The 25,788-nt window shown below is 36.7% G+C and overlaps 1 protein-coding gene across 1 annotated transcript in view; it reads right to left on the reverse strand.

The window, feature by feature from the left end:
- The window catches only part of ERC1 (ELKS/RAB6-interacting/CAST family member 1), a gene marked incomplete at its 3' end in the record, with an annotated part of 160,902 nt that overhangs the window by 15,983 nt on the left and 119,131 nt on the right, over positions 1-25,788 (reverse strand). Inside the window, exons 12-13 of the mRNA XM_010185010.1 lie at positions 24,279-24,290; positions 2,625-2,760 (exon numbers count right to left, since the gene is read on the reverse strand). Of these exons, the coding sequence (XP_010183312.1) occupies positions 2,625-2,760; positions 24,279-24,290 (148 nt within the window). The remainder of the gene's footprint in view (positions 1-2,624; positions 2,761-24,278; positions 24,291-25,788) is intronic.

Raw genomic sequence — 25,788 nt, forward strand, 5'->3', positions numbered from 1 at the left:
AGCATTCCCTTCAGCCTTGTGTTGAATATGGGGAAAGACTCTCTAAAATCAAGCCCACCCAAACAGGACAATTACATTCACAAAAGCAGGAAAAGCACTAGGGAACACATCAAGTAATATTAATACTATGATAACTTACACATTTCAACACTGACTATTACATCCCACTTTGGTCTGAAATTCTTACATACATTTAGTAACGTCTCTTTTTAATCTCGGAAGTACTTGCAAATAATTATAAAGAAAGCAACAGACACCAGTGCACAATAAAACACAACATAGGCGGGGAAAAAGTATGTGCTGCTGTATAGACACCTCTAATTGGAAAAACTGAATGTAAAAATGTAAAGATAATAAAATTATACACTTTGATATCTTTGTTCCCAATTTTAGCTTCTCTATTAGAGCACTAAGTTACAAGAAATTAACACTGGAACAAAAGAGAAAAATATTAAACAACTTGGCTTCCTCAAAAGAGACAATTGGCTATTTGTTCCAGATGTAAATTGGTTACTTTGAAATTAAAAAAGAGGAAATATTCAGAGTTCAATTTTGCTAATCATGCTATTTATAGTTTTATATCTATGAAGTCTAACACTGCGAAAACATGTTGTAAGTAAAGAACTAGATAGTACATTGCAAGGACAGCTATATAATCCTAAAGAACTCTGATACAAAGCGGCACCATTTTTTGCCACTTAATTTCTGAGCAAAAGCTGCCTCGTTGCTGCCACCAAAGCTGTATGATCTCTTTGGAGTATCAGAAATGGGTGTTAAATAGTTTTAACAGGACTTAAAGTTATCAGTAACCAATAACTACATAACTATTCATATATTGCTATGTGTGATTGCACAAACACATTACATAACTTACTGTCTATAAAAAACAAATGAATAAAAAAGAGTAATTTTAGCATGCAAATAGGAGCTGAGAGAAAACAATACAAAACCCAGCTTTTTCCAAATGCATTCCATTTGTGTAAAAGGAACTAAAATGAAAAGGAGAATAATAATTGTGGGGGGAAAAAAGGCAGAAAAGAAAGTCATAGCTTTTAAAATCTGAAAGTGCTAGAAGATGATGGTCTTGCAGAATAGTGTCATTCAATAAATACACCATGCACATAATTACAAGGCCAATGCCAAATACCACTTATCTGTTCAAAGTTAAAATACAGATTTACTCAAACACAGATCAGAAATCTAACCAAATATTGTATTAGTTTTAGGAATTTTTAAAAACATTTTACAAGGAGGATTGTGTTATTTAAACTTAAGCTCCCACAAAACGAGAGTCTTGTGGATTGCCATAGCATTACAGCCACAAAACCCATTAGCAGATGTAGAAATCCCATAACCCAGCCTTTTATAAAAGTCCACAGTTATGGAATCATTTTCATACACTTGGACCTTAACCATTTCAGTGCTCTACACACACAGGACTGGAATTGAGGGGGAAAACCACAAAATGGTGCATCTGAGAGCATACCACACGGACACATGTTTCTGTGGTTCTTTCAAAAGTTCTTAAAGAGTTTAAACCATCCCCCTGGAATTCCACAGAACAGAGTAAAGAAGGATCTGTTTAAAGTAAGGAGGGGATTTATCCTATGAACTATTAGGCTTTATTCTGTGTCTTCGCTGTAGATGTATGAAGGCATGTAGCTGGTAACGAGAAACAGGATTTAACCTAGGATAACAACAGAAAACGCCTAGGAGAAGGTTTGCTCTCTAAAGAATAAAAAATAATTTTAAAAGACCTCAAGGGTAGATTACTCTTTCCATGTTTATTTTCACTTACCAAAAGAGAAGTTATTTCTGTAAATTAAAGAAATCACAGGCAAATGTACCTATTGTCTTCTCACTTAGCATCACGTATCTTTGATTTATTTCATGGTTATAGTTTAACATTTTTATGACAGCACTTGAAAACTTACCATTTGATAAACCATCTTCAGCTAATACCAACATATAGCACACTGAGAAACACTTGACTTGCTTTTATACCAGTAACTTTCATAATCCCAGGTAGATTTGAGGTAACGAGATACTTCTGTGGGGCAGTAGCATGTTATCATTTCAGAAATAAAGCAAACAGACTAGTAAGCATACCAAGAATTCATGAGGTAGAGCAGGGTTTCCCTGTCAAGCAATGAGTAAACACAGAAAACACAGTCCTCCAGATACCTCACAATAATACCAAATCACTGTAAGAATACTTACTTGGTTATCTTTCATTTACTGAAGAAAAGGCACCAATAAGCCAGTAAAACCAGCTGGGAAAATACACAAAACAGCTAAAGAAAAAGGTTGTTAGAATAGCAGCGATGAAAGAAATGCCACACCAATCTCAACACCAAAATGATAAAATGATTTCAATAACGCACTTCATAACCAAGTCGACAGTTAAAATTACTTTTCCCTTTTATGAAAATGGGGTAAACTATGAAGGAAACTAAGAGAGGCTGCTTTCTTTGAAGTGCTCTGGGGTAGATGTGTCCTTTTAAACAATCAGAAACAAATTCCTTGAGTAACAGCTATGGAAATGGATCAGGAGGTACAGCAGAGAGCGAGTTAGCTAAGCCTGGCTGATTGGCCACGTTGCTTTAATTCAATTCCCATGTTACCTGAAGCTGTTGGGAGCTGTCATTAAGATTATCCTCTCGTCTCCTGGCCTCCTCCAGCATCTGTGCACTCTTCTTTTTCTCCACTTGCTCTTTATGCTTCAGATTTGCTACTTTCTTATTTTGATCTTTAACTTGCCTGTAAAAGAGAAGAGCACTCAGAGCGAGGTCCAGAGTCTGCTTCCCATCAGCCCAAGCACTGGGGAAGTGCAGAACCCTCAAGTACCATCATTTCTTTGCAGAAGGTCACCAGCACCGAATTCATCCTCAACCGTTACCCTCAACTGTTAATTCAGCAAAAGAAAACCTGCTTGTTTTGCCCATCGCCATTAACCTCAATGTGAAAATTTCTGAAACAAAAACCTTAATTATTACTTGGTATAAAATATTAATCAAAAGATGCACTTAACCTGCCCTCTTATGACTATGTGGTACATGCTATGTAGAAATCGATTCTCTGTTCATACATGCATGTACATATAAAAACCACAGACAACCAACAGCCTATTTTACTTTGGATACCACTGTATCTAACATAAGGAAAAGAGGAGGATCAAAAGGGAAAACTAATGAAATATGACTTGAATATAGAGGAATACCTACAAGATCTAGGTAATCTGATTCAAGAAGTAAAATTATTTCTTTTCAACTTCAAGTTCTACTTGTTTACTAGATATTTTGAGGGATTTCCTATCCCTTCTTTTTACAGAAACAAGACAGAGCAAGTAAGAACAAACTATTTCAGAAAGCGTGCATAATTTCCTCTTCACTCGCATCTATGAATTATTTTTGATGATCCTGGCAACTACCATTGCCTGCAGACAGGGTTTGGCCTTTCTGGGCATTAAGACACATGGAGTATTGAATCTAATTACATACCCTTTAATCTCAGACTCCTGACCACAGAGAACTTAAGTCTAAACTTTTAGTCCAATCAAAACAAAACAGGGTAGCTTTGCTTCCTCAGCCCTTTTTTCCATAATTATATCTAGAGTTTGGATTTTGGAATAAAAGACAGATTCTTTGGTCGCAAGATTTCCCCAAAACATCATGCAAGTAGTAGAGATGGCTCTTTAATTTACTGTTTAGAAAGCAGAATGATATACTAGCTTCATATCTGGTATGTTATCCACACAGAGAGGGAAGAATGTTTCTTCTGTATTTCAGAAATACTTTTAGAACAGATCACAAACAACTCTGATTGCTTTAATATTTTCTTCAAAACTCATAACAGAAGTATGATCAAGAACATAGCTCTTTGGGATATATACGTTCAAATTATGTGGCATATAGCTACTCAGTGCTTTGAGTTCTTCCAAAAAAATGTAGGTTCAACACTGAGCTTTGCTGTTTTTGCAATGTAAGCCAACTGGAGCTGGGAAAATTGCAAAGACAGCAAATTTTCCTTGGTGCTAAACCAACTTCTATTGGTGTGAAAAAGTGCTGATGGCCTCCAGAGGCCAAGGAAAAAACAAAAAAAGGAAAGTCCCTTTCTGATGATGTTAAAAAATTATTGGCATACTTAACTACCTTGCCCAACAGTTCCAGCTGATTCCAGTCAAGGTGCTTTTTAAACACAACCAGTATAATTGTTGAGTTGTTTTAAGCCAGTGCTGCACACTGGCAATGGGCGTATTGCCCAGTTAAAAAGCAGACTTGTTCAATGATCAAACAACTTATTGGAAATATTATGTTGGCGCCAGCTCAGCTTGTACAATACACGGTTCCATCTGTCCAATAAAATAAACACAGGAAGTGCAGCTAAACCAATGCAGAAAATAAAAATATGTCAATTTAACACACTGAATTCCATATAAGAAATCTTACTCGACTTGTAAATTAAAAATAGGGGAATTTATTATTTTCTAGAAACTTGCAAACTTAGATTCACCTGTTGTGAAACTGGTCTGTGTTACTGTAATCTACTGGTAAGATAAGAGACAACAATATGAATAAAGCCACAACCCTCATCAATATATTTCTGAAGTAGAACATCTCCTGCACAGTCCAAAACCTTTTGAAACAAAATAGGTATTTCAAAGAAAGGAGTAACTATAAAGATATTGGGTTGGCCAAAAAGTAATTGTGCTTTTTTTCTGGGTAAATGAACAGTAAATTTTTCATAGGAAACAAAAACTGTATTAAACAATATATTATCCATTTTGTTCAACTACCTTTTGCCATCTTTCAGGCAACTTCATGAATCCGCACTCAAAAAAGTTCTTAACTTTCTCACCAAAAAAACAGTTCCAAAAACGATTTGATATCCTCATCAGCAGTGAAGGTTTTGCCATTCAAGGCATTTTTTAAAGAATGAAACAAGTGGTAACCTGATGGCACCAGGTCTGGTGAATATGGTGGAAGTGGTAACACTTCCCATCTAAGCTGCAGCAATCTTTGATGAGTGACCAAACATGTATGTGGTCTAGTGCTATAGTGGAGAAACACATCACCTTAGCAATTCACCAATTCTGGACACTTCTGTTCGATGACATCATGTAATTTATCCAGGTGATGACAGTATGCATCCGAATTAATGGCTTGGTTCCTTGGAAGCAATGCAAAATACACAATGACTCTGAAATCCCACCAGACTGACAGCATAACCTTCCCTTGGTGAGTATCTGCTTTTGACGTGCTTTGAGCTGGTTCATCACACTTGCTCCACAATCTTTTTCATTTGTAGTTGTTGTAGGCGTTCCATGTTTCACTGCCTGTTACCATACATTTCAAAAATGGATCATTTTCTTCTTGTTTCAAAAGAGAATCACCGATGTCGACGCACTTAGTGAGATTTCTTGAGCTCATGTGGTACCCAAATATCGAGCTTCCTAATGTATCCAAATTGTTTTAAATTATTTCCAAAGCTTGATTTAGGTATGTTAAGATTATCAGCAACTTCTCGTGTCATTAAATGCCAACTGGATTCAATCAATGCCTTTATTTTGTTGTCATCAACTTCAACTGACCTTCCTTTAACATAAAAATCTCTGGACCAATTCTGACACTGCCATAGTTTGAAGGCATCTTCACCATTCACATCAACTAACTTCTTGTGAGCTTGCACAGTGTTTTTTCCTTTTCAGAAATAATACAGCAAAATATGACAAAAATGTTCCTTTTAATTTTCCATTTTGAAATTGATGCCAAATAAATAATTGTTAAGGAAATTGTGCACTTTCCTTTTCTAAACAAGCTTGGAACTGTCAGATGTCAAGTTACACAACAAATTTGCAGTTTAAAATGAAGTTAGTTACACTTCAAGACATGTACGTCCATCTACTAAAAGAAAAATGGAATTACTTTTTGGCCAACCCAATACATGCCATTGACATCTACCTTCTCATATCTGAACCAAAATTAATGTATGTCTAATATATTAGGCAGATATTTTGAGACAAACTCAAGCTTTCCTAAAGCAGTTTAAAAGATGGAAGTCTTGAAATTACCTAATAATCTGTAATAAAGAGTAATACTCAGATGATTCCTCCTGTCACACTGTTTGGAAACCTGAATTCATGTGCAGGATGCAACTGTCATTCTATACCTTTGATATCAAAAAGCAACAGAAGGTGGGCAATAAACCTTTCAAATTATACAGGTATGTATGGCTTTACCTAAAATGTCCCCAACTGTTTAACTATATAAATTACAAAGGTCAAGTGAAACTTAAAATCTATAAATCGAAAAGGCTTGCAGTCATTCAATGCATAAAAACACATCTCATCTCATTTCAATGTCCATGATACCAAATGATAATTGTCACTTTTGCAATACTTGATGTAGATAATCGTGTAAAAGGTTTAGCATACACAAGCCCAGAGCCCTTGAACATTTGCATCATGAAATTTATTTGAAACTGTAAAGAATCCACACTGTGATTCTGTAAAGAAACCTCTTTCTTCTCTGACAGATAACTTTTGGTCTTCAAAGCCAAGGTCAGAAAATTATGTTTTGATATATACAAACATTATTTTAAAAATATTTAAATATAGTCACCCCCTCATTTTTAATATCGAAAAACCTCAAACACTTGACTAATAGGAATCACCCAACTCACTGCTCAATAGGACAGTTCTGTTGCTATTTTGAACACTGAAATGCTACTGAAGATTGTTATAAAACAATTTCATCCTCACACCACCACTGAACAATGTGCAGAATTGGACCACGTGCTGAACTGCAACAATAGAATAAAATGCAAGAAGTATGCATCTTAAGCGAGCACACTGCAACTGGTACATTCAATGAGGAGACAGTGAACAGGAAAACAAAGATTTGTCATAATATATGTGCACAAGGATGCTAATTAGGACTCCAGAACGAAACAAAGCTGTGGAATTCCCTGAGTTTGAGAGCTTGATTTTGTAAACTTAATGTTCCTTTAACTCTTTTGAATTCAATTACACACAGATATAGCACATAACCTTGCCAAAGGGACAGTAAAGTTTTAAAGAAATCCTTTATCTCTAAGATTACTTTTATTAAAACTGAAAAGACTGCACAAGATTAAAGATAGCAAAAAAGAGAATGAATTTGTTACAATTATGGCAACAGCTTAGAGATTTGAGTGTTTTCTAGAAAGCATTAGTGTTAGCATGTACAGCAACTGGGTAAACACCCATTTGCAATGTGCACGTGGAATTTTCATAAAATGAAGAGCACGTGAATTTGAGATAAACAGAGCATCAAACATTACTACAAGTACATATTCCTAATGAAGTATCTTTTTAAAATGGGACTACAGAGAAAGAATGGTGGTGATTCTAATAAAAATTAGAGAGCCAGTTCATGTTCAGTGAGAGAAAGCTTTAAAGACAGAACTAGAACCAAAAGAGACTAAAACAAAACTAACAAAAGCAAAACTACCTCATCTCAGAAGATGTTTATTCTCAGAATCACCTTCAAATCAAATAATAAACAAGTGTTCTAGTCACATCTAAAAGAAGAAAAGTCTAATGAGAATGTTTATTATGTTGAACTACAGTGAAGAATCCCACTCATTTTGAAAAATAATTTATTTTGCACTTCTAATAGCATATTTCAGATAATTACTTTTTTTGAGGTATGGCTCCTAAAAAAATTAGCACTCAAATGTGAAAAATCTCTTCCATTGCTTAGAAGTTTTCTCCATTTCACAAAATGTCATGCCAAGTACTGTTACAACAGAATATATTAAAGAAAGGAAGTAAAATCAAAATCTGGCTCCTAATTGAAAAAATAAACCCCAAAGACTTTCAAATAAAGATAGGCCAAGATTTTCAGAATTAATCATTTCACATCCTTTGATTTTGGGTTCCCAATTTAAGCCATACGCCTGATTTCTTAATCTAGAAACTGAAAATAACTATTAATTTCTATAACTTTAACCTTTTTTAATGAAATAAGGCTGCAACATTGAAAAAAGTCACATCTTTCCACCTCTTTATGAAATTTTTGAATTTCCAGTGATGACGTGTATTCAGACACCACAGGGAATGAATTAAAATAAACCAAATAAGCAATAAAAATTTTCAAATTAGAAGTTTTAACATTTTAAAATAATTTTAAAACAGGAAGACGAATGTAAGCAATAGAAAACCAGTGGATCATCAAGCATTCCTGAAAAGTGGAAAGTCACTTTGTTACCTGTGAATCCTTCGGAAGGGTTTTTCTCTCTAATAAGACTAATTGCTTCATAGGCTCTGTTATTTAAGGCTTTTATGAAATTAATTTTTATGTACTAACATGATTTTTTTTTGCATTTTAATACAAACCTCATGATCTTTTATTGTAATACACAACAGCATGGGTAGCTGTTACTTCTCTCCTCATACGGATTTTCATGCTACTTTTTAATGTAACATAAGTTATTATCCGGTAATTTCAGATATGCTTCTTGTAAAATAAAAGGTGACAAAATGTTAACTGAAAATGTAAGTCAATTTGAATTTTATAGTTACATTTTAATATATTCTTCCTTCCCAGTTATACACCTAACATACAACAGTGTTTTTACAATAATACAAGTGTAAGTATACCTTTACAGTGCTTTTGAACCTCCACAGCAGCTTTCCTTCAACATAAAAAGTATACTTGCATACTATATTTCACCTAATGAATATACACACCAGAAAAAAAATATACAGATCTTGTGCACAGTAATAGAAACAACCTCTTTTATTCATCTGACTTAGTACTCAGAACATATTTCAGTGTGCCAGTCAGCCATGTCAGATTGTTTAGCTGGAGCCTTCATTGACGTAGCATTACCACCACCCACAGGACAGTCCAGTGTTGCTGCAGCTACTAATTCTGATGGACAGATGAACTTCATTTGCTTTAAAGCACACTTTGTTCCTCAACGAAAGTTAAACTGATGCAATAGTCAGCATCACTGAAAAAAACTGCAAAGAAAACGGTATGCAGTGAAGTAATATATTATTTAGTTTAAAACTGCCAACGGGCCTTGTATTATTAAGCATTAGATTCTACACTGCATAACTTAGAATCATATAATATCTCAAGTTGGAAGGACTCATAAGGATTAGAGTCCAACTCCCTGCTCCTCACAGGACCATCTAAAACTAAATCATATGACTCATCCAGCATCATCCAGACACCCTCTGAACTCTGACAGGCTTGGTGCTGTGCCTACTTCCTCGGGGAGCCTATTCCAGTGATGGACCAACCTTTCCGTGAGGAACCTTTTCCTAATGTCCAACCTGAACTTCCTCTGATGCCGCTTCATTCCCTCTCCTCATGTCCTGTCACTGGTCACCAGAGAGAGATCAGCACTTTCCTCTCTGCTGCCTCTCCTGAGGAAGTTGATGACATTGCATAAGACCTCAAAGCACTCTGTAGTCCTAAGAGACACAGGGGAGTACGTTTATTCACTTGTGAAATGAAATGCAGCAGCCATCTGAAAGACTACAATGCTACAGCAATCTAGACCAGAGCACAAAACATACTATCTTGGGAAAAAATTCTGGCAGGAGATGCTAGGAGGCAGGAAACAACCAGCCAAGCTGTCCAGAGCTTTATTAGCACTCCTGTTCATTAATGACTAGATGGGCGAGAAAAGAAGGAAATTTTTACTGCAAAAAAAATCAACACAATGAGATGCTAGTGATCTGAGTTGGCCTGATTTAAAACTTACAGGAAAGTGTCCAACATACTGCGTCACCCCCATGATTTCCTACATCACGTCTTTGTTTTTAAGACGTGCCCACCAAACATTTTAGCTGGCCACATCCTTAACCTTAACTTAGAAATTTAAAAGATCGTAAACACCGTGACATAGTTGAGTTGTTGAGTTTTGGGTTGGTTTGTTTTTTGTAGTTTTGCTACACAAAGAAAAACATTTACATTCTGGGAAGTATAAAAGAAGGAAGCCAAGGAGAAACTCTTCCTAAAAAATGATACTTTGTTTTCAAAACAAGAAAAACTTCTGTTCTGAGAGGTTTTGCTTTAGCTTTTAGTTGCTCAAAACTCACTTCACCTTACCAGTGGTTCATCACCAAACCACAGAGAATAATGGCAGCATTTGGAAAGCCTAATTGCTTAACCTCAAGAAAAAGAAAGTGATGAAAGAAAGCTAAATAAGTGACGAAGGAAACAGGACTGACCACATCACACAGTCCCATCACCACAAGTGGGTGTCTGATTGACAGCTGAAGGAAAGCTGCCAAAGGTTGAACAAAGTTTCCTATCTTACGCATTGAAAAAACAGGATCAGGGGAGTTACACACTGCTAAAGATCTACGCGGAATTTAGTGGATTTATTTTTTTAGAACAGTAAACATTATCTAGGCCTCTTCTTTTCCTTTGCTGTACCTAGCAAATCCAGCTTAAGTAGCTTGTCACTAATCTTCTACATTATACTAAGGTCAAAAAATGGTGCCTTAAATTACTACAATAATTTCATTATGCTTTCCAAACAGCTTGGTTTAATATTACTGCACACTGCATCCAAGCTAAAATACCAATCAATACACTTTCAAGTGAGCTGCTCTTGTTCGGATGCACAGCTGGCAAACTCCAGCACTCAGCTACCTCTTCGACTTGGGAGCCTCTCCTCCCACAGTCTCTCATCATTTTGTTACACTGTTCCTTGCTGTTTTGTGCCATTTATATGACAAGGTAACATATGCCAACAAAAATATTAACAGACTCTGAAAGTTTAACTGGTCTGCTCTATGGGAGTCAAGAAGTCCCACAGTGGCTTTAAGAGATGGCGACAGTGGACTTCATTTCCTGAAGCTAAGAAACTGCGTTTTTTAAAAACAATGTATGTGTTCAGATCAGCACCGGAGGGGGCAAGGGGTGAAGACAAGAAAGGCTATGGGAAACCAGCTTGCCCCAAATTCTAGGAACAGGACTCTAACAGAGTCTCTCAATCAAGAGATGTGGAGGCCAAAGACCAGAAGCAAGCCTCAACTCTATACTGGTTATTATCTTTCCTCTGTCTTAATAATTATCTGCATGATATCAGCGTATGCCTCCTGATACAGTCAGCACATCAGACAGCACATCTCTCACTCTAGCTAAAACAACATTCGGATTTTCTTCCAGAAACAGCTGATGGGAAGATACCGGAAAGGGGAGCACAAGGCATATGAATCTAGAAACTCAATATAATAAAAAAATGTAACCCAAACCCTCCTATCATTCTCTTCAGAGAGAAACCCCATCACCTGACCTGTTAGCAACATATAAAGTTTATAAATAACATGTTTCAAGTAGTGAGGTGGCACAAGTTACTAATGCTAAATGGCATGTTTCCTGAGAGGATATAAGCAAGTCCTAACCAAAACCAGCTATCAGACTGCACCACTGATAACTGCACTGACGTACTACCTATAAACATAATTTCTTTAGGAGTAACTAAAGGCCTTCAAACTTGAGTCCAAGGTTGTCTGAGGTAAAATGTGTCAACTGTCAAATACAACAGCCTCCCACATTTGGCCATACAATGTGTAATCATAAGTTAACACAATTTTTAAAAAGGTTTTCTCATATTAATCTCTCTGATTCAATCTAACAGAAGACCGAGAAATATAATCAAAACCACACACACTAAATCTGAATGCTACAGGTGCTTCCCTTGTGAAATGTTATTTCTCAGCAATCAGTAGGGAACACACATTTATGGGAGAAAATTTCCTCATGATACAGTGAAACGATGCAGCATCAACAGTCAGTGAATTTAGAGAAAGGTGTGTAATAAATAAATTAACAGAAAGAGAAACCTAACTAAGAATGAGAAGCACATGTCTCAAATATACACTCTAAGCACTATCAAACTAATCTATTTCAGGGAAAATAGACTTATTTTTTTCCCTTAATCCCTTATTTGAACAAAATCAGAACAAACCAGGCTACTCTCCATCATGAGGCAGTAGCCCAATTACACACAATGGTGAAGTCAAACACTGCTGTTTTAGAAATCTCAAAAAATTGGAATAAAAGAAAATAGTGTCTTAACCAACTGTATAAAAATGAGAGATTAACAGCACAGATTAACAGAAATGCCTTCATTTTAGTGCAACAAGTCCATATCAAATTAAGCAAACTAAAGGTTGACTTTCAGACAGGGCCAGATACAACATACTAAAACCAAGGTACTCTAAAAACTTCAGGTAAACATCTATAGCACATCATGATTTCATTAATCTATAATTCCAGTTTTGTAGCTATAATCCACTACACCTATTCACCCCACTAACAAGTAGCTAAAAAACCCTAATAAAACTAATATGCAGCTTCCCAACTATTTATGTTCTTGGTATCTATTTACTACGAAGCAAGTTTTGTGATGAAAATAATGAATACATTACCATAAATTCATAACTGATGTCAAATTTGAAATCAGGCTTCAGAGATTAAATAGCAAATCAATTATATGTTAAATCCTATAATTATTTCTGAAAACTGATGACGATTGAACTAGAAAGGAAACCTTTAACCTTAAAACCTTGCAACCTTTAGTTTTTATTGAAGCTAAGAGCATTACAAATACAAACTCAAGGTGAACTCTGAAATAAATCTGTAATATAATGATATGGGAGTTCCTTGGTTAAGAAAAATACTAACACTTTATGGACCTTAATAAAAGCATTCGGTAGTTCAACAAATAAGTTTGTTCTATTGTATTTTTTTCTTCTGCTTTTGTTAATTGAGCAAACAGATGCAAAGCCAAAAATGACATCTATAAAATGGCTGATTAGGCTTCACTGTGGATTCCTTCTCCCTGCAACATGCTGGGTTAGTTGAATTTGGCCCTAACAGTGTGGGAAGAAGTCCCAAAGGTGCTGTTCTTTTTACCTTTACCTCCAGAGCAGAAGCCAACCGCCCAGCGAACAGATCACACACAGCCAGTCACTTGCTGCTCAAGAAACCCGCACCATTTGGCTGAAGAAAGTATTTTCTAAACAGCAATAAAATCTTCCTTATGAATGGCATTTTATTGAGGTTTCAGAGGGTATTTCTGAGATCTAAGATCACACATGTCTCTTTTAACTGCAGTGCCACCAGCTAGAAAAGAAAACAAATCACAATACAGCGGTTGTTTTCTTTCATATGGGTATGTGGTCTTTTCATTCCTTCTTGAATAATACCTGATACAACCAATAACTAAAAGAAAAACTGAATGCAAAGATCAGCCATTGAAACAAACCCCAAAATTAAATATAATGTAAGAGCAAAATTTTAAAAGAAAAGCATTTAAGAACTATGCTTGAATAGCTTTAGTTTGCTTTACAGCATATACTGAACAAGCTATCATGAAAGATAAGTCCTCTTCTAACAATTTGCAGAAACATGGGATAACAGTTGAATATTATCCTGTCATTTTGAAATAGCGCATGTTGAAGAATATGTCTTATGCTTTCAAGCTGACAGCTGCTGAAAAGCCAGTCTTCAGAAAAGGTATTAAACCAAGCAGTTGCCAAGGACAAATAAGAAAGCACATTGAATGTACCAACTTAGTTGAAGAGGATTTCTGATATAAAAGAAAAACATGCATAAGAATATTCAGAGTCTTGCTCGAAGAAAACGATGTGAGGACAGTGATGTTAGCAGCACTATTCTGAAAAAACAAACTGGTCCATGTGAGGGCTAAAAACCTGATGGTTATATGTCACTGAAATGCCCAAATATAAACCTTATATAACTGAGCTTATCTCCTTAAAACTAAAATTGTTTACAAGAAGGATCTTTCAAACAGATTCTCTCTATAGATGTGAATGGAAAAGTGTTTACCCTGTTAGGTATAAAAAAGCTCTACCAAATCTGATACAAAATTGGCCATTCCGAGAGACTATACTAAGAAAAGTATGCAAAAGGATGGGGTTGACTGAAAAGCAATGTTATCAAACTGTACCTTGCTACAGCATCTTCATTATCATGAGGATCTGAGATGGGAAGTGTACAGCTCTATTTTGGTATCCACAGGGTAACACTAATTTCTGGTTAGGAATGCAGACTGCAGTGTCTCTCAGAATGGCATATTTGGCATATTTCTTTCGGGTGCTTAGCAAACAGATTTATTAAGAGGTATCTTCTCTTACGAAATACATTCTGTAGCACTGGCTATGACAGCTCCCATCAGGTCAATATGAAAAGTGCATGCTGAGAATATTTGTTACAGACTTTCGACTGCCTGGCAAATGGGGGCCAGCAGTGTTATTTGTAATAAATATACCACATATAGGGCTGAACAGCTTATCTAAATAATGCAGATGACTTAGTTCCTCCTTCTCTGACACAGCTGTAATACAGTCATTTCAGTCGTCAGCTGCAGGACTCCAGAATACAGCTAGGAATACTTTGCAAGTTGAGCAAATGCCACTGGAGAACTCAGTGAGTGCTGCAAACAACACTTAGGAGTATTTCTTCATTGGAGGCTTCTGTAACAGCCTTGGTAATATGCATGGACAACATTACCAGCTTACGCATTTGAGGAGGGATTTCTGTCATTCCACACTAAGCAGAAGTGCTACAGAACTAGTAAGTATGTCCACGAGTGTTTTTAATAAATACTTTTTTTTAATATATTCTGAAGTAACACAGAAAAAAAAATATCCAGTGACAGGATGTCACATGCTTCAGACATCTAAAATATACTCACACTGGTATCCCCAGTGATCACAAAGTTCGTTGATTAAATTATCTCTTGCTGGCAGTATCTACTGAGGAAGATAAATTCTTTATCTAGACAATTACACTACTCCAGTGAGCTAATTTTTATATGGTAACCTTGAGACAAATGAGGCAAAATTAAGATTTTAATTGAGCCGATGCCCTTACCAGGACAACTGCCTTGATGTAGCCTGCCACTGAGATATTTTCTGCTTCCCTTCAATGAATTAATCTTGCAAGTAATTGGGGAATACTCATAATTATTAGGAAATATCAACAAACAACAGCCTTTACTGTCAAGAAAAATATAGCTAATAGGAATCTTATATATTTTCTATAAATTATCTTGTCTTTTTATATGAACCCATACATTGTAGGTTGAGAGATATAACCAGTGGTGAAAATCTAATTAATAATTACTAAGGCTATGGTCAAAAAAGGATACAGAAAGACAAGAGGAGAATTCTAGTCCCTTTCTACTTTGAAATAAAATTTCTTTAATTCAAAAAGCATCCTGCACTATTCGAAGATGCAGAGGAAAATGTTCTCCTTTCTCTTGGAACTTTCAAGAAATCAGCTGAAACTCCTATAGAGGTTTTGGTGATTTTTTTTGTTGTTGATTTCTTTATGCTTGTGCAGGCAGGTGTAAGAAAGAATGTAGCAGCGTACAGACCCTTTAAACTAATTTAAATAAATTTAAAAGGCCTTGTTTCTTTAATCAAACTCAGTATCTCTTGGCTCAAGATAAGTTTTTCCTTACAGATATCTGCAGACTAATAAGATATATTTCTGTCCATTTAAAAAAAATAAGCTAAAAAGACAAAAGATGGATCTGGGGAAGATTACATCTGTAACAGGAAAGTAACAGAAATTCATATGTGCTGCTGAGACTGTTTCAGCTCCTCTGAAGGAGAGAAGACAACCAAGCTGATCTGCCAAGATCTTATGTATTCCTGATGTGTTCTTCCATGGTAACTGCAGCTTTCCTCAGAGTTGGCCTTCCAGGTCTTCATGCACAGCACACTCTTCCTGAATCTTCAGAGCAATAGTATTTTTAAAAATAATATCTTTTAAATCTTTTAAATTCTTCTTTTATAAGGAAGGAAATTAACACAGAGCCACCTGCACTAGCCATATCCAACTGACTTAGGAACAAAGCCGTAAGCTTTGGAGAACTATGCACAAGATGCACTACTGAGAGCAGCAAGTGGCATGAATCACTGCAGTTTTATAGGTTATGCAGCACTGATACCCAAGGCTTCTTCTGGACTTCTCAAAACAAGGGCATAAGAACATCAAGAAATCTACACCAGTCGTGCTAAGTTTCAGTTTTAGAAACTGAAGACACTGCAGTCTGCATGGCTAAGACTCTTTTACCTATACTTTTACATATACTTGCAGCGTAAAGTTGCATTATGTCACCTCTCTTAGTTCCCAGCGTGTGTGACTTCAGCAACACGGCACAAACAACTCCAGAAATTAAAAATGTAAGGGGAAGTTTGCAGACAAACTGAGTTTTGCTGGCATTCAGAACAGAAACTATCTGATCAGTGCTACTAGTGCCAGTGGGACTGATAAAGCTAGAAGTTGGACTGATGTTGAAGCTAAGGAAGACAACATATGTTCTTTAAAGCTACCATCTGGTGAGCTACAGTAAATCCACAGCTTTGAGAAGTCCCAAGTTTACAGGCTAAGAGGGAGCTGAACCACCAAGGGGAGTAGAAACTAGTAGGAAAGCAGCCTGAAATTGTCTCTTGAACTGGCACCTTTTGTGATCTTTTGTCAAGGCTGGTGCTGAGCACACCAGCTTGGCAACTGCCACTTGTTGGCAGCTGTAATTTCTAAGACCAAATGAGGCTCTTCTGGTCTATCTACAGAAAGTATTTCACAACACAAACCTCTAATTCTTTCTCACTCTTGGTGGTTGGTTGTTTTTTTTTTCTGTTTTTTTGTTTTGTTTTGTTTTTTGGGGGTTGGTTTGTTTGTGGGGTTGGTTTTTTATTATTATTTTAAAAAGATACAGGTTACATGCAATGATCAAGTTCATTCTAGAATGCTTGAAAGAAGAATGCTGGAACTGAATCAATCCAATCTCACAGCCAGTCCAGAACTACCATCATGCTTGGTCACAATTTCTATAAAATCTTTTCAGTATTGTAAATAGATACATAATCATATTCTGTATAAAACATTTCTCGAGAGTCAACAAAGGGATTAGGTGGCACTTCAGCCCTTAGAGCTAGGAGTTAATTAGTCACGAACAGAAAGGGACAACTTTTATTTTGTTCTCCAAGGAACTGAAAATACTTCTTTTTTAATTAAGAAGAACAGCATATATGCTCGATAAGAAGGAAATGAAGTAAGTTTCTGAGAGCATAATTAAACCTGTCCGCATTACATGAAGGAAGACTGGCTAGAAAAGGTGACTTATTCTAGCATGAAAGGGGCTCTCTATTGTTTGCAAACAAAGAACATGTTATACAGAAGGAGGGAATACTTGACTACACCACACTGACAGGACAGTGAAATGGGAGAGAGCCATAGAAGAGAAAGGAAAAGGGGGAAAAAGAGCTTACCAATTTAATCTTAGCATAAGAATGGTAAGCATGTTTTTAATCTATAATAGCCTACTTGGGATTTTATTTTCATTTTACAGTAATGTGATTTAGAGTGATTTCAAATTAATTGAGCGATAGCAATAAAAGTGTACATTAATGTACATTAAATCTAGAAACTCTATGACTGTAATAAATACCTATGCTTATCTAGCATAGAAATTATTTGCAGAGATGCACAGGCTGGTTTGGAAAGCTGCTTTCAGAGGAATCAGGATGAAACATACTAGCAAGTGACCAGTGGTAATAAGAAATACTCTCAGTTGATGAGTAAAGTACTGAAAGGCCCATCTGAAACACAAGGGTTCCAATGCCCTCATATCAGGCAGTGAAGTCACTGTGTGCAGGTCAAAAATGAAACTTGATCTTCACAAATAACACAAGAACAAGAGGTAACATTTCAGTTTAGTCACAGGGGCAGACTAAACACATAGGCAGTAAATTCCTAGTCAGCAGAAAATCTCACAGCAGAAAAATGTTGTCTCAACAATGCAGCTGAGAAGATGTGGAGTCTATTTTATTTGCCCACAACCTCAGCTATAGAAAGGATGTGACTAAAAGGGATGCAAATACTGCAAATGGAAAACAGTTCTTTTAACCCAAACAACAAAGCATAAGAGAATAGCTGGTAACTGCAGACACAGAGTAGTAAACCCCCACACTGTCAGATCTAAGGTCACTGTCCCAGTCTAAGCCCTCAGCCAGAAAGAGAAGCTTACAGAGACTATTTGTGTCTGTTGCCTCTCAACCTTTTCTTGAACATCTCTGAGAAGAGTCTGGCTCTGTCTTCCCTGTACCTTCCCATTAGATAGCTGAAAGACCACAGTATGATCTCCTATGAAGCATTTCTTCCTAGGCTTCACCATATCACCACATCCAGTTCTCTCCATGTATGTCATGTGCTGTAGCACGTAGGCATCTCATCAGCCTGCCTGCTGGACTTACTCATTATTCCAATGTCTTTCTTGTACCAGAAAGTCCCAAACTAGATGTAGTATTCCAGATCCAGCTTCACAAGTGCCAAGTAAAGGGAAACAATCTCTTCTCTTGTGCTTGTGCTAATACAGCCCAGTATGCCTTTAGTCTTCATCACAGTAATGTAACACTGTTGGATTAAAGTTCAACTTGCCCTCAGCCACCCTTTGGTCCTTCTCTATGCATCAACTTCCTGACTAACCAGCCCTCAGGCTGTACAGATGCAGGGATTATTCAATCCCAGGCACAGAGTTCTGCACTTGCCTTTATTGAACTTCATGAGGTTTCTGCCAGTTCTCCACCCTGTCAAAGTCACCCTTAAATAGGAGCCCTACCCTCCATCACATACTACCCATAACCACTCCCCCCAATCTGCTATCATCTATGAAATTTTTGAAGGTGTATTGTGTCTCATCAACCACTTCATTAAAAAGACATTAAACAGTGCTGATTCCCCTCTAAGCCAGTAATCTCATCATTGAAGGTAATCAGGCTGGTCAGGCATGATTTGTGCTTGTAAGTCCATACTGGCTGTTCCCTATCACGTTCTTGTCCTTCAGGTCCTTGGAGATGGCTTCCAGAAGGATCTGCTCTAAAAAATTCCCAGTGCCTGAAGTTATATCAATTGGCCTGCAATTCCCTGGATCCTCCTTCTCATCATTCTTGAAGATGGGTGTGATGTTTTCCAGTCACGAGGAAGTTTCCCTGACAGCCACGAGCTTTTGAAGATGATAGAAGAGTCCTTGCTATGACATCAGCTGGCTCCCTCAGCAGCCTCGTATGTATCTGATTTGATTCCATCAACCTGCATATTTCAGAGCTGTTTAAATGTAACTGTTGTAACATGGTCTTCCACTTCTGTGGGCAATGCTTCACTCTCACAGACATTTTCACTATGGGATCATAGGGATCTGAAAAGTGGGCTTATCAGTAAAAAAGGAGGAAGAGAAGCTGCTGAGCTCCTCATCCTTTTCAGTGACCTTTTAAAAAGGTCTCCTGCCCAATCGATTTCTCTATAACTACCATATTATGACCGAGTCCAGGGTCTGTTAAACGTTTTGGTATTGTCAGTTATGGAAACATTTGCACCAAGACTATTTTGCCACAGACACATAAATTCACTGTCTGTCCATATACTTACTTGGCTTTTAGAGTTTTAGTGGAAATAAAAATCTAGCCATTCGGGGGATAATTTTTTGCACAGAAGTTAGATGTTAAAAAAGAAAAATAACCTTCAGATTTTATTCCTTTGACTAAATGTGATGTGACACATATGGGTTAGTCAAAATGTTTAATGTTGCATGCAGTTTGAATGATAATTTCAGTTAATCTTCTGATGATTATGTGCTAGATAATTTGTTAACTTTGGGATATATTAACTTAAAGACACATTTTAAAACATATTCTAAATAACGTATTTTGATGTTTCAAATAGCATGGTAAAAAGATATCTTTTTTGTTATATCCGATAAAAGCGGATATGTGAGGGATTCCTCTAATCTCTCAGAGCATTTGACTCAGAGCTCTTCAAAATTCACAGCATACTGTTGACATATAAACATCCCTCTGGTGCCATATCCAGTCACGTGTCCTTCTAATGCTACCTCCGTTCAAATTCCCATAGGAAAGCTGCATGCTTTGTGAATACAAGTACTGAAAACAGCAGTAACACGAAAATAAAAACAACTCATCAGTGTCTCATATAATTAAACTAATTTCAGCAGGTAACAGGAAAGAAATCGTATCCTGCGAGACTGTTGAAAAGTGAGAATCCTGAGGAGATGTATGGCTGTGAATAATTTTGCTTTGTTAAGATGCAGTGAAATGAGGTGACAAAAGAGGGCCTTTGACAGAAAATCTACAGATTCCACTTCAGACAGAGGAAGAAAGCTCTGATAATCACTATACCTAAATCAAATTGGAAAGCCTATGCCAGTGACCTGTTTCAAGGAAGACCACAGTTCTATTTTGTGTCCCACTTATCACCACCCAATCTTCACAGCCAAGAAGTCTGGCACCTTCATTTCTGCCATTCCTCACTACCCACTTGGGGGTGCCTTACTTTTCACTTACAAGGAACAGACAACTCTTACAAAGTTCTTTCTATAGAGTACCTTTTGATGTAAAGGATTCCATAAAGCTGTTTTCGTTTTAAGTAGAATTCTATTTGTCCTTTAAAACAGCTCTTAGAGGTTGTTATTTTTAACAGATGACCAAGGAAATTTAAATGGAAAACTCTTTGAATATGATGTACCTGGCATTTGCTGAGCTTAAAACTAACCACTGCTGACTCAACATGCTTCAAATTTTTATCATTTTCTGATGAGGTTAATGACCAATATAGTGGCAGAATGAAGACCAGAGTCTATAAAACTAAAGAGCCAGTGAAGCTTTCAGTGAAATTTCTCCTGACTCCCCAGGCACTTTCTCCGTACGCAGATCCATGGCTTCCTGGAGATACAGTATATGGCGCAGTGTATAAAGACATTTCCATCACAATGAAAAACCCACAGGTATCATAGACTATATGCCTATAACTAAATTACTCTGCTTTTTCTTTTTAAACAATGATTGCATAATATCCTGAGTTTCCTGTATTTGCTTAACTTTCTATGCAATATTATCTGTCATTTTCTTATAGAAGGATGATAAGCTTAACATATTTGTTTGGTGGTTAGAGGTGTTCTGTTTAACATAAATTTAGGACTCTGGAAAAAGGACTGAAATAATCCCCTCAGATTTTGTATTTTGTTTTTCCTTTGATTTTATAAGGCTACACTTGAGTTGCTACACTGACATTTAATTTTACATGGACACTCATAGCAGACTTTTATCTGGACTCATGCCACCAGCCTGCATTCATCTAATCACCAAGCCACTTCATTGTGTGGAAACAAGATTTACAGTATTTTTTTATTCTATCCTATTGCATCAAATTCTCTTTGTTATAGCAAAAAATCCAGAAAACTTCTTTCTCTTAAGATCTAGATTACTTGCTTCAAAAGATGACAGACAATACAATCAACCATGTGATGTAAACTAGTAGAAAATCTAACAGTAGAAAGGCACTAAAAGACAAGCCTCCTATAGGAGGCCTCCTGTCCTAGTGTTCCAGCTATTTTTCCATTCCAGTGCTATGCTACAAAGATAAATTGCTGATAAATATTATGTTCAATGTTATTTGACAAGATATGATGGTATATTAAAGCTAAATGTAAAAAAAGAGTTTGTTACTCAGTTTCACTACAGCACCTGATTTTGTCAGTCTTGTTACCTTTTTCCAGCTCAACTTTTGTGACACGTACACATAAGAACCACTTAAAAGAAATGTAGCGTTTGACTTCATGGTATTTTTCTATTTTTTTTCCCCTGCTGCAGGTAATGACACCAGAATAGTGTTATTTGGCTTGTTACTCTTGAACTCAGCCTTTGATAGTTCTTCATGTCAAGCTGTCATCAACAGAGATGCTTAGCAAAAACTTCTCATGAAAAACCACTCTAATCCCTATGTCTTCCAAGTCTATTTTATTTACTGTGAACCAGTATGACATCCACTCTAAGCCCTTGGACTTCCGAGCAGTAAGTAGATGTCAAAAAAGGAATAGCAATGTGGATTACACTATTACATTCCAGTTCACTGAGTTCATCAACAAGAGAGATGATGAAAGCTTAACAGACAGATCAGGAAATTCATAAGTTTGGCACTGATTACATCCAGTAAGCAAAGCTGTTCTTGATGAGAACAGATATAATTCAGAGCATTTCTTCCTGTTCCTAGAAGATGAACATACCTAATGCATTTTTTCACATATTCAGTTCTTTACCAGGAAGACACATTGGCTTTGATGTCTGAAAAAAATAGCTGCTTTACACCATTGAGAGGAAAATGTTATGGCTTCCATAGTCACTTCCAATGCAGAAGAACAGATATTTATTAATATAATGCATTTAACAGTGATTTGGCAAACACTGAAATGCATAGGAAAGAAAAAGAACAGCACTGTAACCCCTGTAATTTTCCTGCTTGTCCTTAGGAGAATCTTTTCATTGTGTTTCTTTGTCATTCCAAGAGCAGTCACTCCACCTATTCCCTTGCACTTTTGATTTATTTTAACAAATACATGAAAACCTCAGCAGTTAGCCATCATAGCAATCGCTTTAAAAAAATAATCAATAAACCCACTAAGAAACTATGAGGACAGAATGGACAATCTAATGCCTTATCAGAAAACTCTTCAAAGATTGTAATACTTGGTCACCTCAAATCGCAGTCATGCCTTCTCTACCCAAATTTTGTAATATACTCTAAATGAGAGAAATAAAAGTTATGGTTACACTGTCTGGGGAAAGAGAAATCATGCCAGGTCTCAGAAAAAACACATCAAAACTACACCCTAAAAATAGTTCCTCCTCTTGTTCATCACAAATTCCAGCATAGACGCAGGTATTGATAAAAACCTATAGCCACATGGATTGAAGCAGAAAGATCTTTGACAGACGGATTCTATAATCTTCAGGACTTTATAGGCCAGACAAAGCACATCAAACTCCACTTATGGTGGCAGCCAGCAAATACCAGACTACCCAACAGAAGTCCTGCTCATGCGAGAAAATATACTGTGTATTTCAGAGGAGCATGCTCACGGGGCAGCAAAGCTTCCTGGCACTTCTGTTCTGGGATCTGAAAAAAGAGAGTCATTCAAGGACAGCCTTCCTCTCCCCAGCAATTAGAAGTGTGCCAGTACAACATACTGAATACGGAAGGTATTGATGGACAACACCACGATTAACTTCCAGTCTTTTTCCAGCTTGTGGGAGGAAGGAAAATACGCGGCCAAGGCCACAAGTGCAACATCTGTGCCAAACCAAGGTCAGAACGCCGACGCAATTGAAAGGCGTCAGCAGCATCGCAGCATCGTGGGATTCCGCTCACCACCACATCTTTCACAGTGTTAATCAGGAAGAGAAAAGCCGGATGTTGGTCGATAACTCAGACCTTTTGGTCATTAAGTAGTGGCTTTCCGGGCAAAGACACTGCCTGCAACAATTACAATCATTCTTTCACTGGGAGTCACAGATGCTCTCCACCAAACAGACTTTATCAGCAAAGACTAGAAACCAAAATTATTTCAGAGCCTTTTAAAGGCTCTTTTAAGGGGGTCATTAGATCATGTACTCTGACTTGTGTTACGTAGGCCATAGATGTTTACTCCTAGCTATTCTATTGAAATCCCAAAATCTATGTTTAGCAACTCCTCTTAAAATAGAAAAATAAAAAATTGAGCCATGGCTGAACAACTTCAAAACCCTTGGTAAAGGTTTTTTAGTAGTTTAACACTTTGTGCCTTTAATAAATTTAACCTCTTGCTAATTTATTTATCTATAAACCTCAGCCCTTGGTTCTTTCTGAAGGCACAATACACTGAAACCATACCAAAACCAGTTCTGCTACATCACTACAAGGTTTCAAACACAGATGCAATAATAAAAATCCAACAGTTACAGTATGGGTGACTAGTATTTGAAAGTAACTAGCTTTGCACTCAGCAGCCTGTATCAGAATATATGGCTAATGTTCAATCTCTTCCTTCTTGAAGTAGCAGATAAAACCAATGCTATTTAAACCGTCTTGCTTCAGCTTCCTGTTCCTGTAGGTTGTTTTTTTTTCTTTGAAAGGCTTCACTGGTTAAGTCTTCCCCCTTCTTCCCAGTGCTCTACAACACTGATTTACAGTTTTACAGTGGTTTGGTATAAATTCTTTCCTTCAAGCACAAGTTTCTTCTAAACATGCACCCTATCCAACCCATCCTCCTACACAGACTTAACTAAATCTCTGATCTTTTAATTTGTAGATCACGTAGTTTGATGTGCAACCTTCTGTGAGATCTCAATTTTAGCTGAATAGACAATAGTCTTATAAACATTCTTATTAAAAGTGGATACTGACCTTGAGGTGAGGCTGAAGGAAGCAGCAAATCCAGGGAGGAGATGCGAAGGAAAAAGAGTTAGAGTGTGTGAAAACAGTGTCCAGAGATAAGGCAGTTCAAGAATATAGGACAAAACAAGCAGATTAAATCAGATAGAGACACACAGACACACAATCCTTCACAAACACAAAGAGCTGCATGTTTTATAGACATCTAATAAAAAAAAAAGAAGAATAAAAAAGGCCATTTATATTAGATTACACCATTTCAATTAGAGGCAACTTTCTGTACAGAAAATAGTCTCTAACACATAACAGTTCTTGGGAAAGGGGAATAAGCCAACCATAGAAAACTCTGGATTTAAATCATATAATTAGCAAGTATCCTCCTTCAAGAATTCTAGCAAATATTTTGAAAATGTGGATTTTGACTACTGAGATGAACTCTAAAGTCCTCCTTTATGCCATCTGCTAGGCATGTTCGTTTTTTATAGATGGCCCCTACCCATCTGTTAGGGGTTTATTTTCTCTGTATAAGCAAGGCACGCATTTTTTTCCATGTTTCCTGTAAGTGACCCAAACTTGTCAAAAGGGAATAGAAGAGAGAAATACCCCAACCATGGAGTAGAGTCTTCAAGACCTGAAGACTGTCAATGCTAAAAGTTCATCTTTCTTAATTCTGACATTGAAAGGACCCTTCCAAAAAAACCACACAAAAAAAGCATCAGTCTCTTCTTCCTGCAATGTTGCTGTCTTAATTCTTCCATATAAGGTGCAATCTAAAACCAATAATGACCACAAGGGCATATCTTTGACAGTTCTCTCCAACACTGTTCAACAGCAGGACTGATGAAGACAAAATGCTGGAGTTCCCTGTAGAGCATGAAGTCCCATAGGTTCATTATTGCTTTTTTTTTTTTTCAAATATCTCCAATACCTTTTCATAGGCATCTGCTGTCAATTTCACTGATAACAGCAATGTAAGTCAACAAGAGATCTTTTTCATCTACTTTTAAACTTTATTCCTTTTCAGTCAATAGAAGAGAGGAAAAATAAATGTCCTGCTGCCCAAAGTGGCAATTTGGCTTCTACAACATATGTTGTATTTCTCCCATGGCAAAAAAGGCAGGATATGGTCTGGAGAAAAGAATTTCTATAGGACAGGCTGACTGCTATATGCTTTAATACTCTTGGTGTATGGAACCATGTAAATGAAATTTGAAGTCCTTACTTCTGGCACCAGTTTTACAAACAACAATGTAGGATACTGAATTTGGACAAGCAGCAGTTTCAGAGTGAGGTACAGCTGAGGTATTGTTGGTCTGTAACAGATAAACTAGTGTAAAGATACTTTTCTTTGGCTTTCAAACTAACATTCTTCAAATCAAGTTCTTCAAGGACAGCTGTTGGGATGTCTGTGTTATTTGGAGATTTCGGGAAAGATGAGACTTGAAAATGCCAAACACTGCATTTCGGTGTTTTATGTTGAATTTTCCAAAAGCCTCAGTTAATTAATATAGAAAAGCATATA

The sequence above is a fragment of the Mesitornis unicolor genome, unplaced genomic scaffold (assembly GCF_000695765.1).
Source record: "Mesitornis unicolor isolate BGI_N332 unplaced genomic scaffold, ASM69576v1 scaffold3925, whole genome shotgun sequence".
Taxonomy (NCBI): Eukaryota; Metazoa; Chordata; class Aves; order Mesitornithiformes; family Mesitornithidae; genus Mesitornis; species Mesitornis unicolor.